Source organism: Podarcis filfolensis (assembly GCF_964270895.1).
Source record: "Podarcis filfolensis genome assembly, chromosome: 13".
Taxonomy (NCBI): Eukaryota; Metazoa; Chordata; class Lepidosauria; order Squamata; family Lacertidae; genus Podarcis; species Podarcis filfolensis.
The window spans coordinates 32744203-32755949 of record NC_139615.1 but is presented as its reverse complement, the minus strand read 5'-3'; the positions used below and the strand labels follow the sequence as shown (position 1 = coordinate 32755949).

General features: G+C 44.3%; 2 protein-coding genes across 3 annotated transcripts in view; both read left to right on the top strand.

Annotated features, from left to right (window-relative positions):
* The first annotated feature begins 1501 nt into the window (after positions 1 to 1501).
* The window catches only part of HOXB3 (homeobox B3), a 105115-nt gene continuing 94869 nt past the window's right edge, over positions 1502 to 11747 (top strand). The window contains exon 1 of the mRNA XM_083583328.1: positions 1502 to 1521. The gene's annotated coding sequence lies outside the window, so the exon portion shown is untranslated. The remainder of the gene's footprint in view (positions 1522 to 11747) is intronic.
* HOXB8 (homeobox B8) lies at positions 6519 to 10109 on the top strand. Of its 2 annotated transcripts, none has more exons than XM_083581582.1 (3): positions 6519 to 7585; positions 8547 to 8950; positions 10062 to 10109. In XM_083581582.1, exons 1-2 carry the CDS (start codon positions 7159 to 7161, stop codon positions 8852 to 8854), a joined length of 735 nt encoding a protein of 244 aa, XP_083437708.1. In that variant the 5' UTR covers positions 6519 to 7158; the 3' UTR covers positions 8855 to 8950; positions 10062 to 10109. The 2 variants fall into 2 exon arrangements, with proteins under 2 accessions (XP_083437708.1, XP_083437709.1); XM_083581583.1 differs by having other exon boundaries at positions 6520 to 7585; positions 8550 to 8950.

The following is an 11747-nucleotide window of genomic DNA, read 5'->3' as shown; positions in this document are numbered from 1 at the left end:
CAGAATTAAAATTTAAAAATAAATAAATAAAACTAGCTGATTTCGTTAGAGGAAACTCTGTTCTTAAGAGTGAGAGAAAATGTTTGGAAAAACCTTCTGTTGTTTCTTCTGTTCCATCGGTTCAAAATGTATTTTCCACAGCTGTTTAATGCCTCAAAATAAAAACCGATTTTAGGGAACGGAGACCCCCCCCCCACCTATATCTCATTGTGTTATACTGCTTCTTCTAGAACTTCAGAATATTTGCAACTGTGTTCGTTTGTTTGTTTCCTTTACTGGCTATTAAGGGTGTGTTATAAAGATAGTTTTGTATTGTTTTGTTTTCGTTTGGTCAGTGGCTCCCCTTTTTTTTACGTCACTAAGAAAAGCTGATAATGATTCAATTTCGGCGCGTTTTTGTTTTCTTCCCGTGTGAAATCGGTTGCATCTATAAACCCATTCAGCAAAACAGAAATAAAGCGGTTCTCCGTCTTTCCATTTGTGGCGAAAAGAGTCGTTATTATTACTTTTTTAAAGCCAAGAAAAAGAATGGACGGACGGATGAATGAATGGATGGATGGCTGGGTGAATGAGGGAAAGGGGGGGAAGTATGTGAGTGAGTTAATATTATGTTTACACATTACAATTTGAGAGGCTTCTACATGCAATCCAATGATGGTGAGGCGAAGGTTCTTTTTCAGGGCTGGGAAGAAGTAGATCCAGGATCCCCCAACTTACTTTGGAGTTGAAAAGAAATAGAAAAGAAAAAAAGAAATATAATGCAGCTCTGATAAACATATCTTGCCTTACAACTCATTCGCACGGCCAATAAGCTTTCATGTAATGATCCTTCCCCAAAGTGACTTGTCCTACATATTTCAATTAGAACCATTACCAACTGGGAAAGGGATATCCATGTGCTGTTTTTAATAGTGTTTTTCAATTACCCACGACCAAAAAAAAAATCAAAATGATGAGGCCAGAAACAAACCAACCACGATTTTCTTATAACACGAACCTTGAAATGTAAAGTTGGCTGATGTCAGAAATAAAAATAAATGCTCTGTTTTGATCATGGTGATGATTTCTTATTTTATTTTTGGGAAAATATTTTTTAAAAAAAATTCAAGCTCTGGAAAGAGAAGGGGGAAATGATCGCTGGATCTAAGTGGAATAGAAGTGGGAGCGGGGCTTGTCATAAAAAAGAGAGCGAGAGAAGAAAAGTCTGCGCGGTAGGGCTGCAATAAAAGAATATGACCGCCATAAAACTTTATAGGGTATAAATTTCTGAAGGTTAAGGAACTAAGCAACTGTAAAGCAAACAAGAGTAGAAAACTTTCAGAAGCTCCTAAATTACTAGAATGTCTTGAGAGAGAGAGGAGGTGAGGGGGATGGAAGAAGTAGACAGACGTTTGTGCCTTGTTTACTCAGAAATTGGGGGCACTTTTTTAATGATAATAAAAATAATGTTTTTAGGAAGAGAGAGAGGGAAAGAAAGAAAGAAAGAAAGAAAGAAAGAAAGAAAGAAAGAAAGAAAGAAAAGTCTACGTAATTTATCCCCCTCTGGTGAATTCTGTGAAAATCCAGCGTTCTGGATCGCTTCGCCCTTTGTGTGGCGCTTCTTATCACTTCCAAGCTGCCAGCATCCTGGATCATAAACTCACAACAAACACATACAAACACACACCATCATATATATACACACACACCCCAAAGTTCTGGCGAGACGTCTAGGTTTAGAAAGCCTTTCTCCACTCTTTTTAATCTATTTACAACCCGAGCTTTCCCCCATCCAGAGCAGAATACTTCAATTGTTTAGTCTCGGGTTTTGAAACAATGGTGGATTTTTTTCCCCCTTCCCAAAAGCAAAATCCCAGCCCCTGTCTTTTATTGCTCTGAAAACGACCGGCTGGGAAGTATCTACAGCAAAGCTTGAGGTAGGGTTGGGTGGGGTGGAGTTATTCTTCGCAATCACAAATAAACACGGGATCTTATGATTTTAGAAATGATTTATCGTGTGCAACAAGACTTTAAAACGCACACAAAGGGGGAGAGACAGAAAAAGAAAAAAGAGATCCATAAAAGCACGCGCGCGCACACACCAAATCTTCATCTCCCACCTTCCCTTATTATTGGCTTGTACGTTTCTAACAGCGCTTTACTTGGAATGGTCGTTAGATGGCGCTGTTACTCCACTTTTAGAAATCACCGAGCCAGCAGCTTATTGGATTTCTTTCCCTCTCGAGTCCGCAACACCTTGATTTCATTAGGAACAATAAACGGAATTGCTGCTCAAAACCTTTGTGAATAAATCCTCCAGCATAAAATATAGGGTTAATTATGGCGATTTTGAGGTTTCTTCTCGAGAAGGTTCTTATATGTTCATGGTTCTTATATGTTCAGTCCATTGGAAGAGAGACATCCACAAAGATTTTAAAAGCTTGCTGCACGAATGCAGCAGGAAGATCTCCTGCGCAAGCCCCTTTGCAATGAAGAGGGACTGGTGATCTACGGAACAGCTCCAGCACAGTTCCCATTCATGTCCATTTCACGCCGTATGTGTGCGCTGGGTGACCGGATCCTGGCCTGAAGAGGCTATGTGAGTGTGTGGTCAAGGAAGCAAGCAAACGTTTAAGAGCACATAAATATAACCTTAGAGGGTGTTGTTTTGCTCCTCCACTGTTTTAGGGCCGTTAAAAGGTTATGGTGCTTATATTACAGTTTCCAAAACAAAACAAAAAATGTATTTTGCAAGAAAGAAAGCAGATGGATCACAAATTTTGGGAGAGGGCAGGAAATGTCCATTCATTCCACAAGGACCCCATTATACTTTGATGGGAACCTCTGTAGTACATTATATGGCGAAGACAATTCAGACAATCGCAAGTATCCCCCAAAACCTTATAGGATTATTCAATCAGTTGTTTTCTTAATGCGCTCACCCAGACATTTTGTGAACCCTGACCACACATATTCCTATGTATGTGTATGTTTGTAAATATATAAATAAGAAGAGGTGTGTGCTTAAAATGAACCGAAAACAGAGATGAATTTACCCTTTCACGTGACCCTTTATAAATATTTTCTTGGTCTAAGAGCACAAACACCATAAAATTATTCGCTAAAAAAATACCCAAAATACTTTCAGATCTGTTTCGCTGCCCCCACTCCCCAAAAGCCTCAGATGAAAATGCAAGGGGGAATTATTGGATATAAAACACTTCATTTGTTAGACAGAAATAACATGACCAGAAAACGGAATATTAGGAACGGAACCATTTTAATAAAGGCTTTCTAACGAAAGTTTACAGCTTTTGTAGACGTATTTTGAAGAAGAATGCAGGAGACTGGTGACATTCGATACACAGTTTTGTTAAAGGGCTCAGAGCCTAATTTTACAACAGTACAAATCCAAAAGGTGCGGGGGGGGGGAGAACAAGAAAATGAAATGCCACCCCTCCCTTGCAAATCACCCATTCCACCTCAAAGGCGAATTCCAGCAAATCCTCGCTGTATAAAAGCTGCAATCCTTTAGCCATAAGTAGTTTTGTGCAAATTAATAGGAAGCCACTTTTAAAAACAAGCAAACAACAAACACCAACTCATGGAGCTATAAAGTAATGAGAAGTTACAGTTTACGAAGTGATGTATTTTGGGGGAAGGTTTGCTAATAAATCTTCCCTCCGCTGGGTATTTGTAAATTATGTTCCCACTTTCTCTTGTGGTTTTCTCCCCCACCATAATAAAAACATTTTCCTTTCATCAGAGGTCCCTCGTACAGTATGCCGGTGATATAATGCAAGAGACTGCTTCAAGATCCATTGGCGGCGCTTTGTTGGACATCATGCACTAAACTCTACTGCGCTTGGTAAAAGCGTTAACTTCCAAGACAATTTAGCACTAGGCTCGCCAATCCCTCTCTCGTCTTGATACGCGTATGCGTATCTATGTGTGTGTACACACACACACACAGAGAGAGAGAGAGAGAGAGAGAGAGGAGAGAGAGAGAGAGAGAGAGAGAGAGAGAGAGAGAGAGAGAGAGAGAGAAGAGAGAATTCTAATAGCTAGACTTTTCACATGTTGGTAGTTATGCATTTACAGGTTACTAGTCATACACGAAGATGCCACACTTGTCTATCACGAAGGAGGCTAGTTTTTTGTTAAGATGCCATTAAATCCTACTGTTTTCATCTTCAGGCAATGGTGATGGGAGAAATCAACCCGCTCTTCCCGAAATCTTCTTAGAGACATGTTTGAAACTTTTGGGCAGCCGTCTCCACTCACTAGGGAATAATCCCCACTGGACACAGTGGGGTTTACTCCTGAGCAAACATGCACAGGATTGTGCTATGGGATCCCGTATGCGCTTACCTGAGAGTAAACCCCATTGCACTCAGTGGTGCTGACTTCTGAGTAGGCTTGCCTAGGAACTCAAACATTAAATCGTTCACAATAGTGGAAAGGGAGGAAGATCCCGCTCTTATTTTGTTCTATTACTTCGTGAATTTATGGGTTGTTATAATCAAACTTTCTTTAAAAACTCATTTGTTATGCTTAGTGGGTAGTAAAAGAGAATATAAAAAAAAAATCCCTTTAAAAAAGAGAGATAAAGAAAAGCCTGCATTTAAGGCATCTCAAGCAGTTAACGCTCCAATTGCGTGGGATTGTAGGTTTGGATCAAATTCCTCTTTTACGAAATAAAGCAAAATAGATTTTACTTTAAAACAAATAAGCCTGGATAAGCTTTAAATGCCCTTTCTTTCTTTCTTTCTTTCTTTCTTCCTCAATTTAGATACAGGACCATAGTCGGAGTTACCTCTTTCGAATGGTACACCTTTAAATATTGTTTTCAACATCAAACCTTTTAAAGTTTAAAGGGATTCTATTAGGTTTCGGGAATCTTTATTGGGGGTGTTCTGGGGGGCTGAGATGTGCCTGTTTTCGCCTTTGAGGTGTAAACAATATAGGGCTGCTGGGATGATGGCGTGGGTAGTGGGCGGGAGGAAGAATTTAGATGGACCCAGGGCAAGAGGAGAGAGGTTCGAACACCCCAAGAATTGGGGTATCTCAGCTTAAATGTGTTATAGAAATGAACTTCATGTGGGGTGGCGGGAGGGGGGAAAGGAGGAAGCTTATGGGGATGCTTCTATTTGGAGAGGCGGTGATGGTTAGGACAGAGGTTTTTCGGAGGTGGGGGTCCGAGAGGAAGCTCCGATGTCTTATGATGTGAGGAAACGTCTTCATAATAGTTGCTGACTACGTTAAAGGGTTCCTAGAATTTACCCCCTGTGTGCTTATATCGAGAGAAATTGTCGAGTTAGCATGTTAAAAGCTGAAAGCAACTTTAACAAACGTCAGTATAAAACAGAAATACACTCCCCCCCCCATATTCCACCCCCTGTTCAACCTCACCCCACACACCTCTCAACGCACAACCTCTTCCCAGTGTTAAAAGCACCTGGTGTTCTAAGTTTTCTGGGGGTGGGAGGTGGGGTGACGGTGCTGAGAATGGGCTATTATGAATGCCCATAAATGTGGCGTTTTGGAGGTGATAAGAGACGCAACATCGCATCTTCTCCTATGTGGAAGGAAAGGAAGGGAGGGAGGGAGGAGGAGGAGGAGGGAGAACAGGAGGGTAGAGGCGGGGGGGGGAATAGTAGAGAGAGCCGAAAAGTCAATGTTATATATGAAAAACTATAATCATTTTAATTCAGTATTGACACCCCAACATCTTGCGATAATGGAGTTTAGGCGCCAATCGAAGCCTGGGTTTTTATAGCAGTAGGGGAAAGAACTCGTAAAAACCCTTTAACAGCTTTTTATGTAGTGCGATATAACCAGCAAGAACATCTCCGGGTGTGCGCGTTTTTATTTATTTATTTAGTTGTTGTTTTGTTTTTGTTTTTTATTTTATTTTATTGCGCTTTATAGTTTGTTAAACAGTTTACGGCCCCCTCTTTTTCTGGGGGAGTTTTTTTTTTTTAAACAAATGGGCCATTTCTTTCTTTTCGTGCTGATAGTTAAACCTTTATCAATAATAAGGAAATTGATCATTAAAATGTTAAATCTGACTACCTCGTTTGTTTTAAAATATGTTGAGGCTACAGGACGCCGTACGATTTGATAACTTGGTATTAAAATACCAATTACATTTATAGGAGGCTTTTAGAAAAAAACGGGTAGCAATTAAATCCGGCCTCTTTTTACAGTTTTCCAAAGCAACCCTGACATTTTCCAAAGGCTAAAACTGCCTCGTTAAAATAAAATAAAAAAAAATTTAAAAAATGGAAATTAACGATGGGAGCGAAGCCTCTCTTTAATTTTCCAACCCTCCCCAAATATCAATCTTTTGGGTGGGCTTAGGTAGATGATTTGTCGTGAGGCGAGAGATATCTCATTAACGTAGATAGTTTAGCATATTTAATCTCTATATTTACCCCACCCCACCCCCCTCGCTCCCTCGCTCTCTCGCTCTCTCTTGCGCGCGCCCTCTCTCTCTCTCTCTCTCTCTCTCTCCCCCTCGCTCGCTCTCTCTCTCTCTTTCCTCCTCTGTCTCACTCTCCTTTCTGCTCGCAGGCTGTTCAGAGTCCGTGTGGAGTACGTGGAAACCAATAGGATGACGGTTCCGTAATAGATGCAAATGATCCAGAAAAGACACTGGGAAATATGAACAAACTCATTTGCTCCGAAGTAAATCACGGAAAACTGTTTATGAACTGGCACCTCTCCTTGGAAATGTAAAGCGAGAACTCTTTTTAAGTGCCGATTTTTTTTTTAGGGGGGGCTGAAGAAGAAGGAGGGGGGAAAGAAGAAAAAGGAGAAGAGCGAGAGAGAAAGACAGAGCGAGAGAGAGAAAGAGAGAAAGGAATAATAATAATAATAATTACAATCACAACAACAACAACATCAACAACAACAACAAGAGCAACAACAATAAAAAAGGGGAATCCGATACCATGTACTGTGGCAAAGAGTTTTGATTCAATCCTCGGGATTTTTCCCCCCCTTCTTCCTTTCTTTTAATCTATGTATATCTGTATGTATCCCTGGAAACCACAAAGACTCGTGGGTTAGCATCTCATCGCTTCCATCTGATTCCGTGGCTAAATATCCTGTGGCTTTTTGATAGACCCTCACCTTGTTACCTGCCTCTTTACCTATTTAAAACAAGCTATTTATATGACAATGAGCTCCTATTTCGTCAACTCCCTCTTCTCCAAGTACAAAACCGGGGACTCCTTGCGCCCCAACTTCTACGACTGTGGCTTCGCCCAGGAGCTCGGAGGGAGACCGACGGTGGTGTACGGGCCGAGCACCGGGGGCACTTTCCAGCACCCCACCCAGATCCAGGAGTTCTACCACGGAGCATCGTCTCTCTCCAGCTCCCCTTACCAACAGAATCCCTGCGCCGTAGCGTGCCACGGGGACCCCAGCAACTTCTACGGCTATGACCCGTTGCAGAGACAAAGCATCTTCAGCGCTCAGGAGTCCGACCTGGTGCAGTATCCCGACTGCAAGCTCGCCTCCGCCGGCCTGGGAGAAGAGGCGGACAACTCGGAGCAGAGCCCGTCTCCCACGCAGCTCTTCCCGTGGATGAGACCGCAAGGTGAGGAGGCATCCTAGAAAGGGCCCGCCGCCGCCGCCCAGCCACGGCCGAGGCATTTTCTGAACCCATAAAACTAGTTAGCCCTCCTTTTTTGCCCACCTCTTCCACGATCTTCCTCCCTCTCCAACTCCCCTCCCCTCGCCCCCAACCCTCGGTTACTTTTTACTGTTTTATGAGCGTAAACTTTTGCACCTCTCAATTGCTTTATCGCTTAATTACCCTGAAAGGGGAGCCTTTTTCTCCTGAATGGGGAGAACTGGACTTCTCTCTCCCCCCCCTCTTTATTTCAGTGTGTGAGAAGCCTTCCCTAAAGTTTATGGTACTTTTACAACCTCCGAGACCCCCTTTTTGTGTCTCTCCTTCACCTCCTCCCTCCTTCCTTTCCTCCCTCCCTCCCGGGCCCTTAGTTGTTATCTTTTAACCCTCTGGAGAGCTGGTGGGGTGTAGGAGACGGTGGTGGCATTTACACACACACACACACACACACACACACACACACACACACACACCCTCTCTGTATAAAGGAACTGGCAAAAGAGGGTTCTTGCAAGTAAACTAAGATGCTGCTCAGGGGCGCGCGGGTGGGGGGTGGGTGTTCGCCAGAAAATGACCCGGTTAGGGGGAGAGAGGGGGGAGTGTTGGGAGCAATATTTCCTTTCAAGAAAGCAGGCTGGTATTGCAAGAGCGGGGGGGGGGCGGCTAGAGCGCATTTGTGGTCCTCAATGTCTCCCTCCACCCTTCCCCGGATAATCACCCTCCCCCTTGCAACGTTAGAGAAGGGCAGTTCCTCCCTGCCTTTTTGTGTGAGTGTGTGTGTGTGTATGCATCCCTCCTCTCTCCTGCTCTCTCTGCCCCCAAAGCAGTTTTATGTGTCTTCTCTCAACCTCCCTTTTTTCTCTCCCTCTCTCCTTCTCTCTCTGTGTCTCTCTCCCCCTCCCACCTCCCTCTCGCAACACCCCAGCAGCCGCCGGACGGAGGAGAGGCAGGCAGACGTACAGCCGCTACCAGACCCTGGAGCTGGAGAAGGAATTCCTTTTTAATCCTTACCTGACCCGCAAGCGGAGGATCGAGGTGTCGCACGCTCTGGGACTAACCGAGAGGCAGGTGAAGATCTGGTTTCAGAACAGGAGGATGAAGTGGAAAAAGGAGAACAACAAGGATAAGTTCCCCAGCAGCAAATGCGAACAGGAGGAGCTGGAGAAACAGAAAATGGAACGGGCGCAGGACGCGGAGGAGGCCGGAGAAGCACAGACGGGGGACAAGAAGTAGGAGCTGGAAGAGTGGACAGGCAAGCCCCAGGAAAAAAAAGAGAAAGAAATAAAGGAAAAGCCCCAACCTTTCCTCCTTCCATTAATGCCAGCTAATGTGAGAGGTGGTCGGGGTGGGCTGGGGTGGGCTGGGGTGGGGGGAATCTCAACACTGCTTAGGGGAGGAGGGGGGGAAACTCCCCTTTTATTGCTGTAAAACAATATAGCTGTGAGCGTCCTCTTCTCCTGGTTGTCCTTTGATACCCACAATGAACTATATCTATATTTAAAAAAAGAAAAAAGAAAAAGAAGACAGATTCTTGGAGTCTTTTTAGCCTTGTTGCTCTTTTTTGCGTTTTCTTGCCAGTTAAGAATTAGTAATAGTGTAATGCAATAGCTTCTGTTAACCATGACTGTGAAAAGGATTTCCTTCCCTTCACCCCCGTCTCTCTCTCTTCCTCTCTCTCTCTCTCTCTCTGCCCGCCTCCCCATCCTTCCTTCGCTCCCTCATTAGGAGACACACACTTCTCAGTGCTGTGGAAACGATGTACAAATGATATACTGCACTTTGGGAAGACTTACTTTCTTCTCTGCCTTTCTTTCTTTTTTTTAACTTTCCCCTCTCTTTCGCTCCGTCCTGCCCACTCATATTATATATATATAAATATAAATATATATAGAAATTATGTGAAAATGATACATAGTGCACTTTTAAATCAACATCTCTCATCTCTTCTCCCTCCCTCCCCCCTCCTCCCTCCTCCCTCCCTCTCTCTCTCCTCTCTTGTTGTGGTTAAACTCTTCAGGAGGTAGCTCTGAAAACACACACCCGACAACATGAAACTGCCTATTTATGCTGTAGTCGTCTCTTTTTTTCCTGTGGTTCATTTCCCCCCTTCCTATTTTTGGGTCCCGTTTTTGGCTTTGTTTCTGCGTTTGTCTTTTTAAGTGTATCTTTAAAAAAAAGGAGAAAAAATTAAATAAAAATTAAATAGAGAGGTCCCCCCTCCCCTTTTCCTTTTAGTTAGCATGCACACCGTGGAAGAAGTTGTAAAAAAAAAGTATTTCCCCTCTCCCTGGGTTTTTTTTGGGTTTCTTTCTTCCCCCTTAGGTTTACTGTGGAAAAAAAAAGAGAATGTATACTGTATCCGTGAATTACTTTATGGGGAGGGCGGGGATACTAATGCTATATTTTGTTGTTCTCTCTTCACTTTGTTCTATTGTCGAAGCTGGAAGCGGCGGAAGAAAGGAGTTACAATAAAGTTTACAAGCCACAATTTCCCCCGTGACATTGTTCTTTTCTTCACCCTGCCTTAAAATTTCCTCTGGGACGTCTTGGAGAGAAAGTAAAAAAAACCCAGTAAAAACCCCCCAAAACCGACCCAGCCATTCCTACTGTCACCCAAGGAAGCCTTTGGAGAGACACCGAAGGAACTCGTGGCTTCTGGAGAACATTGCACCTGAAGCGGAGCAAGGGCTTGCGAAGCAGGGGGAAAGCGAAGGGGGAGACTTGGTTGTCCTTTTGAAAAGTACTGCAAGCCTGTATTTCATGCCCTGTGATGATGGGGAGGTTTGATGGAGGCTCTCTGTGCCAGGAAACTTCTAAGTATGTGTTTGTGTGTGTGTGATTGTGTATGTGTGACTGTATTCTGTCACCGCTGGATTCCAGCTCCCTTGTTCCTATGGTGGCGATTCGCCCCCTTCCCCTCTCTGGGTCTCTCGGAGTCTGTGGCACGTTGTCAGTTTGGCTGCCCTCGGCCCCCTCCCATGATGAGCGTAAGCATGATGTATACAACCTTCCTATTCGCCCCCCCTCTTTTTTTGCAACTTAACCTTGAAAAGAAGGACCTCTGCCAATCTCTTAACTGCAAGGCCATCTTTACTCTTATTTGTCATAGAAGGCTTTGATAAGTTTCACTGGAAAGTGTGCCTTTCCATTTCTCCCTCCCCCTCCCCCTTTTCTTTTGGAAGCCTTCCTTGCTTCTCCAGCAGAAAGCAGAGTAACCAGCTGGTCACATTTTCCTTCTCACTGTAATTGAGTCCAGCAGAAGAGCTGACACGCTTAAATAGAGATCTGTTGTAATCTTTCCTCCTCCCTCCCCTTCTTTCCCCCCTCCTCCTCCTCTTCCTCCGCCACCAGAAAAAGCAAAGCCAGCTCCGAGACCCAACGCCTGTGGCAGTGGAATAAATTACATGCATAACTGAACGGCGTTTAGAAGGGGAAATAGGCAGGCTTGGGGGGGGGCGGGCGGTCAAAAGAGAAATATTAAGTATCACTGCGGTGGGGGGCCGATTTGTTGGCGGCAGTCAGATGGTGAGTCCTTTTGTCTGTGTGTGTGTGTGTGTGAGAGAGAGAGAGAGAGAGAGAGAGAGAGAGAGTCAGTCAATGGAACTGTATAGCATATCTAGAGAAACCCGCCCCGAGGTCGTGGGATAGGGAGGGCTATATACCTAGTCTGCCTTTTTATCGTGTATGTGCGCGCGTGCGCGCGAGAGAGACAAACAGAGAGAGTGTGTCTGTACGAGAGAGAGTGAAAGTATGTGTGGGAGAGTGTGTTTGTTTGTGTGGGAGAGAGGGGCAGGGAGGGACTGGGGAAGGGGAGGAGGAAAGTAGTCTACTCGTGATCAAAAAGGACCGTCTCCTACTTTTACCTGCTTCTTTATAGAAGAAAGAAAGAAGGTATACTATCTGGCAAGAGGGGTCTCCTATGCTAGCCTCATTGGAATGAAGGCAGCCCACGCAGACTCCCATTCATTGCGCTGAAGCTTGCCCGGGAGAACTTCCCGCTAGCTGTTTTTACCGACAGAATGGGTCCTCCCCACCCCCTCCCTCCTTTTTCCACTGTATTTTTCTGCCTCCTTCTCCTCTTCCCATCTCTTCCCCCCTCCCCCGCCCACCTTGCAGGTCTCTTCAT

What these genes read in the sequence shown, in the direction of transcription:
- HOXB8 (XM_083581582.1), top strand. Translation starts at nt 7,159, where the DNA reads ATGACAATGAGCTCCTATTTCGTCAACTCCCTCTTCTCCAAGTACAAA. An exon ending in CCCGTGGATGAGACCGCAAG is followed by an intron (nt 7,586 to 8,546) that starts GTGAGGAGGCAT and finishes GCAACACCCCAG; the next exon opens with CAGCCGCCGGACGGAGGAGA.